Here is a 7,568-nt window from a genome sequence, read left to right as displayed (position 1 = left end):
CTGTGTGGCATTGAGACAGGCTACTTCACAACAGAGACAAATAAATGCATTGATGTATGTGTTACCTGGCTGGTGGGCAGGGGAGGGGGGGGTGTTTGGGCTGTAGCTGTGTACTGTCTGCTGCTTCAACGCACCTCCGTTTGTGTGCGCTCTGCGCGTTCACGTTGACATAGGTGTGTGGGGTGGGGTGGGGTGGGGGGAATATTAATTGGGGTATTATTATCACACGCGTTTAATCAACGAGCACTTATAGATGATCATGTCCAAAAAAAAAAGTGCAGTGGTCGGTCCAGAGGGCAAAGGGCAGGTGCTTTAGCACCACCTAGTGTCTACCTGTGAACGCTACTGTATAGCGTAAATGTAAAACAATGACACCACAGTGTAGTATATCTATGGAACACACTCCCAGTGTCAGTGAATGGTCAGTTACTATAGCCAATCAGATATCTGTGGTTAATAAAAATAGTAGGAAGAGTGACATTGAAGGAGAGAGACACGTTTTTACGTCACATGCCAAAGATGGCACGCGTTCCCCAGCTACGTCACTTCCGGCTCCTCCGCACAGAGCAAAGATGGCGGCAGTGGTGGAGAGAGCGGACGGAGGCGGTGGGTCGGTGGACTCGGACCCGGGTTCTGTGAGGCAGTGTGCCCCCCTCCCGGAGCAGCTGCACCAGAACAACCCTCTGCTAGGGCTACCCATCGTTGCCATAGAAACCATCCTCAACCTGCTCAACTACGACGATATCAGCCTGCTGCGTTCGGTAAGGACACGGAGCAGCGCGGCCGGGCGGAGCTAACGTTAGCGTGTGTGTGTGTGTGTGTGCGCGCGCGCGCGTGTGGTGAGTGTGGTGCGCGTTCGCGGCGTGTGGTGAGTGTGGTGCGCGTTCGTGGTGAGTTGTGTGTGCGCGTGTGCGCGCGCGCGCGCGCGCGTGTGTGTGTGTGTGTGTGTGTGTGTGTGTGTGTGTGTGTGTGTGTGTGTGTGTGTGTGTGTGTGTGTGTGTGTGTGTGTGTGTGTGTGTGTGTGTGTGTGTGAGAGAGCAGAAGTAATAGATACCTTACTGTAGTTGAGTTGCTTTTATAGGTACTTGTACTTTTTTGAGTGTATTTCTATGAGTAATTGGACTTGTATTTAATGCTGATCTCATACATTTTTATATGACATATAAATAATCCATAATGAGCAGACAGAATAATCCATGTCACTACAACTTATATCTACATTTGAATTGTATCTTTATTTTTGACATACATTGTTGTTTAATTTTGCTGTTTTATTTATTAGTATTTTTGTTCTCTCACAGGAGTTAAAAATGAATATTTTCTGAAAAAAATGATTAATATTTCTAAAAACAACGGACTTTTAAAAAATTAAAGTGGAAGACACTGAATTTGAAAAAAAATAACAGATTTTATTGGCACCTATGTTGGTAAGGACATAATATAATATACAATAAAATATAATAGCTAGAAACCACAACCATAGAAATTGGCTTTGTGATACATTTGATTGTTTTCTGGTCATTTACATTTTTTGTGGTTTCACAATGTCTGTTGATCATTTTAAAACTAAAAATAATAAGTTACTCAGTACCGGTTGGATGTAGAGATGTAACTGATTACTTTAAAAACGTACTTAACTCATTGGCTGCTAGCCACAGCATTTAACACATTTTTAAAGCTGATATCTGGAGTTTCTGAGAAACGTCTTGATGTCCCGCCCCAAACAGCTCCACTTCCTCTCGCTGCGTCTGCCACTCTACCAGAAGCCACGCCTCTACTTTTCTGCACGCACATCGCAGAACATAACAAGGTCGCACTGATACAGGTCTATGACAAGGCTATTCAACTACACTTTGCTGTGGGCTATATTGTCGAAGGCTGTGGTTTGTGAGCCAAACATTCCTGGTGCAGTTGCTCTCGTAGTGAACTGAAATCACATTTTCAGTATTTTTATTGAACTCTTTAAATTCTATAAACAGCACCAGTTGGATTTTTGTACAAGTAATAAAAAATACAAGCAGCTTCAAATTTAATGAAATAATAATCACATGCTGGTTAAAAAGTGCAATAAATAGGTAAACTGAAAACGTCTGTGGCTAAAACATTCACCATTCTCATAGCTGTCATATCTAACAGAAGAATTCCCTTAATAAAAGATATGACCTGTTGTTTCACTTTGTGTATTCTTTCACCGTTCCTCATCGGTAATGGACTGTTTGTTTTTTGTGAGTATCCATGCTACTCATAGAGGAGCTATGGTTATCTTCTGCTGCAGCGTTCAAGTGTGGGAGAAGATTTTGCACATTTTCGTTGATAGTTTAAAGCAAGTGTTTTCAGTTTTGTCTGCTGAGCATCTGAACTCGGTGGATAGTCGTTGTCACAGTTGGCTGTAGGTCGGTTGGAAGTGCCGTCGGACATTGTTGCTTTTCCTTTGAATGTGCCATGCTTTCTGTCTATCTGAAGCACCTTTCCATAATATGCAGCAGACCCGTCTCATGGCGCTGTAAGCAGCAGTGTCACAGAAAGCCGTGAAGTGTCGCAAAGTGCTGTAAAGTTATAATCCCAGTCCACAACAACAGAACATCCTTACCCACGCTCTGAGCAGGTGAAGCTGATTAATGCTGACTCATGTTTTCACGGAGAGCTGCTGCGCTACACGAGAAATGGGTGGAGCTTTACAGGCACAGTGGGCGGAGCTTTACAGGCACAGCAAACTTAAGTGGGCACTGGTCAACTCTGATTTAGGAGTCAGTGATGATTTGTGTAGTTTTTTGTCAGTTTAGACAATGTTTAGTGTTTGTTTAGGCAGAATGTAACGAATCAGGACAGGCTTGAAGCACAAGCATCCACAATTGAATCAATCCTTTTTCTGCACAAGAATATGGATTATCCTAATGTTTTATACATGGATTATGTAAATAGATCCACTGTCTCTGGCATCGCGGGGGCATTGTGCACGTGTGTTTGTTTCCCCGTGCACTGATCTGATATTGACATTAACAGTTTATTAATAAAAGCAGGTTTATCACTAAAACAAATGTAAATATGTCATTTGTGTGAGGAAAAAACATGTTGTAATTGTGTGTTTCAGGTCAGGCTCTGATATAAATATATAATGTGTGTCAGATCTGTAGGTTTCACTTTTGCTTTGTCAGGTTCTGGTCAAAGCTTGAATAAGGTTCATATCATAAATAAAAACAAGGCAACACAAAACACCAAAAGAAAAATATTTGTCTCTTTTTCTTTCTCGTCCTCCTCTGAACCTGCTCATTCATTCTACGTTATTTTTTAAATCGCTACGTGTGCTATTGTCTTGGTCGACCACTACTTGACTCCATCTTTTCCACCTCTTGGGTCAGTGCACTCTTTGCAAGCTTTCTGCACTTGTGAAGTATCTACAATAACACCATAAAATGTGTTGAGAAAACAGTCTGTTATATTTCTTTGTGGTGGTGAGAGTGGGATAAGGGCTAGATAGTCACTAAATTAATACGTGCATTTGTTGTAGAGCAAGGTGTAGCATGCAGTATTTGAACATTTAAAATATGATCACTGTTTAAAGTTCGACATTTAAATTATTATATCATTTTTTTCTAATTCATATAATTCAAGAAGAATTAGTCTAATCTACTCGGTTGATGTGATAGCAAGTGTTGCACACACAGTGATGTTATTTACATTTACTTCCACACTAACACAAAAACTTTACACTAAACAGCACATAATCAGACATACCTGTCTTTGTAACGTGGGTTGAAGAGGGGTGCGACTCCTCATGAGTCACTGTAAAGCCTCAGTGTGGAGGAGGAGCTTTTATTACAGTTTTAACCTGCAGAAAATAATAAAAATAATAATTGTGATAGTTGAAGCAGAAAATGAGAGGAACAGCTGATTCATCCTGGTGACAGATGTGCATTAAACACAGTTGTGCCCCTCTGTGAAACAGCAGCTCTATCGACCATGTGACTTTTTCTTAAACAACAGACACACACACACACACAGGGTGTAGCTCTATATTTGAGCTCCACACATTCACTGACACATGGTTGTTCCCTCACCCTCATCCTCCCAAACACTTTAAAACCACTAGAACAATCCTACAGATAAATAACTCTGTTCAATAGTTTAAAACATTGGTGTGAACGTACCATTAGTGTAGATTCTACTCAAACGTGTTTCAGGCGTGCCACACACCCCGAGTTGGACGCTTGTGGTCATTGAATCAGACGCTTGTCACTGGCGTCGAAGATGCTCGGGACGCGTGTCCAAACAAGTTGGGAAGGGAGCGCATCAAGGGGAGGGGCTTCTCTGTTGCCGGTGGTGTTCATACAATAGATTATATTATGGTGATCAGTTACGTTCATAATTCACACAGTGACTGTGAAGTGGTGGAACATTGTGTTTAGAAGGTGGTGTTTCTGGTCAGATGTATTTAGGTGTGACTCAGCGTGTTCACTGTGATGTCAGAGGGTTATAGAGAAGTGTGGGTGGATGGAGAATTAAGTTTGGAGTTCCTTGTTGAACACGCCCCCTCTGACTCCCGTTCATCAGCTCTACATTATCCAGAGAGTGGCTTGGCTTTATTTACTCCTCAGCACCATTTCTGGATTCACCAGGTCTGCACTCAGATAAGAGTTTAGTTGCACGATACCCACGGTACCCCGCGGTGCTAAATTGTAACGTTCCTACTTTACTAGTAATTCTACACGATGGTACTACCGTGGATTACGATACTACCGGTGCCAGTTTGCGCTACATAGCGGCTGCCTCTACTCTCTTCATGGCTTCTCACTGCACGCTACTCTTGAAAGTACTTGAAAACATACTAACATGGCAACCACTGCATCTGAACTACACAGCTGCTGAATGATTGGCTGTTTGCCTGTTACTGGTGACGTACGGAGATATGATAGGCTGGGTCCGCCCATCTGTTAGCTGATTGGCTGTTTGTGTGTTTCTGCTGGCAAGAACCAGAGCCGTATACAGAGTTGTTCAACGGAAGTCACGTGATTCATGCAAGACTGAAGTTAGTGACAGGTCATTGAAATCCATTGATTGCTAGTGACATAACTGGGATGTTCAGTATTTTGTCATCAATAACTGCATTGATTGACTATTTATACAGTACACGTCATATGTGTTGTATGTTTATATACAATATGTTTATGTAGTTCCATAATGATTTTTTTCCTGGCGTAAATTTGTATTAATCATTAGTGTAAACACAGCTTACCTTCTTTTTTGACATAGTTAAGGCCAACATTAATTTGGTTAAAAAATGTGTTAATATGTATTGTATACAGGACGTATTGCTTTGAAAAGGAGTCGTTAAAAACACCACATCCAGACAGGACACATTAAAAACATATTTATTATGTTCATTCATACAGAGCTCGAGACTGCAACCAAAATGGTCGCTTATGCGAGTATATTTTCAGTGTGTGTGAGTGAAAATGTAGAATGTGCTGAGCTCAGCAATAGAGCGTACACACTCATCAGAACCATCATGGAGGGACCAGAACTGATGGACTATGATACCAGGACAGATGTTCAGCTGTGGTTCTCTCAGAGCAGTGGTCTGCAACCTGTGGCTCTGGGGCCTAATGTGGCCCTTTGACTCTTATACAATGGCTCCCTATAGCTTTAAAAAAATATTGAAATAAATAGTTATTTTTTACAGAGGTTATTAATGATTAATGACAAATAAAATCATGATATAACAATTTATTAACCTAAAATAAATCACGTTGTACAATGACTCAGCACATTCCTACAACATCTACAGACCATCAACTTTCCTCCACCTGTGACTAACCTTAAGTTTTAAATCCCTGGTAAGAAACTAAACCAACAAAAACACTATTTCTGGAAGAAAATACAGATTTTAATTGTGTGGGAACAGATTCATTTAACCACCAATGTACAGGTTAAATATGTATGTTTTATGAAATGAGTAAATAGCATGTGTTGATCACATGATCATGTATTATTATATTCATGTTACTTTTTATAGACTTTCATATACATTAACTATAAAAATCTTCTTTATAAACATTGTGTTCATATAAACTGAGATGTGTAAGAATTTGAAGATAAAGATACTGTTTTATTTATTGATGTTATTTATTTTAAACTGTTTTTAAGTTTCCATTTACATGATCAATATAAATGAAATCAAACATTATTCTATATAATTCTAACTGTATATAATGTAATCCACTGTATTGTCTTCATAGAGAAGGTATTTATGGCTCCAGGAGGACTTTAATCCAGGTGAGATGAGGTTCAATGGTTCCTTGTAGAGTAAAGGTTACAGACCCCTGACCAGGGGAAGAGGGTTAGGAGACCCCACTATCAGAGCTGGACCCTCTGAATTTAATTCATGGTGAAACAATACAGATGATAAGTTGGTTATGTTACTGTTAAATTAATTCATGTACAGCATTTCTGTAAAATAATAAAACAGAATAAATGTAACCTGTTACATCTTCTTTTAAAATGATATAAAATAAATGACCTGTTATTTCAGCCACTGATTGTTGCAGAAAAACTTAATATTGACAATAAAACATTAAAACATTTAGCAAATATATCTTAAGTCATTGTCAATCTTTACTTCATTTAAAACTACAGTACGTTAGTTAAGTCAACTATTCATCAGTATGTATGTCTATGCTGTACACTCTCACCACTCCCGCTCAAAAAAAGGAACGAAGGTGTGACCAACTGAGAAAGTTAGTGTAGAGCTCTGTCATATATAAAAATAAACATCAGATTTTTGTACAACTATGTTCTTATGTACCAAGATAAAGCAATTAAATCAATGACTAACAAAGTCAGAAACATTAATAACTTGTCATGTAGTTTACTGTGCTGTATGGGGATGCTCCAATCGCTCTGAAAAAGAAGTGAAAACATTTGGCTTCAAACCGAAGAAATGGTTAGCATTAGTCAGCAGGAGAGATCTATAAATAAATCAGGATTATAACTATAAAAATCATATTCAAACACTTCATTTGTACTTTTTCCCACACTTACAATTGAAAAGCTTATTGTTTGATAAAGAAGATATGTAACCTATGTGTGTAGATAAAACTATGTGAAGTAAACGCTGTGTTTCTGCTCATGATCCCTTCATTTTCTAAGAAGAATTTAGAATTTTTTTCTCTTTTTTTTTGAACATGAAAACAACATCAGTTTATCTCACAATGAAAAAGAAAATGATAATAGTAGTGATAAAATAAAATAAAAATGTACTAGTTTAATGGGGGATATTCCACTAACATTCCTTAATGCACACATTTATGGGTTTAGATACGCTAATCAGCTCTAGCTCCTTTGGCTACAATAGTAAACTGATCACTTCCTGGAACTATTAAAGCTCCATGAGCCGCCATTGCTGTAAAAAAAAAATGAACCATTGGAGTGAACGGAGTTGACGCAACTCACTCTATATACGACAAGAACGAGCTCCATGAAGACAGCTCCACTTCAAAACAAACAGCAAGCCTGGACGCGTGCACGACTTCCAGTCACAAACACCAGACAACACATGGTGGACAGGTGGT

The 7,568-nt window shown here is 39.3% G+C and overlaps 1 protein-coding gene across 3 annotated transcripts in view; it reads left to right on the top strand.

Annotated features, from left to right (window-relative positions):
- The first annotated feature begins 564 nt into the window (after window positions 1-564).
- fbxo28 (F-box protein 28) overlaps window positions 565-7,568 on the top strand; it is a 55,045-nt gene continuing 48,041 nt past the window's right edge. For all 3 annotated transcript variants that reach the window (XR_003675671.1, XM_028469273.1, XM_028469272.1), the window contains exon 1: window positions 565-761. Coding sequence is in view for 2 of the 3 variants with exons in the window: in XM_028469273.1 (XP_028325074.1) it covers window positions 573-761 (189 nt within the window). In the remaining variant the exon portion in view is untranslated. The remainder of the gene's footprint in view (window positions 762-7,568) is intronic.

Source organism: Gouania willdenowi, chromosome 15 (genome assembly GCF_900634775.1).
Source record: "Gouania willdenowi chromosome 15, fGouWil2.1, whole genome shotgun sequence".
Lineage (NCBI taxonomy): Eukaryota > Metazoa > Chordata > Actinopteri > Blenniiformes > Gobiesocidae > Gouania > Gouania willdenowi.
Note: the sequence above shows the minus strand (reverse complement) of the source record. Positions and strands in the feature narration are given on the sequence as shown.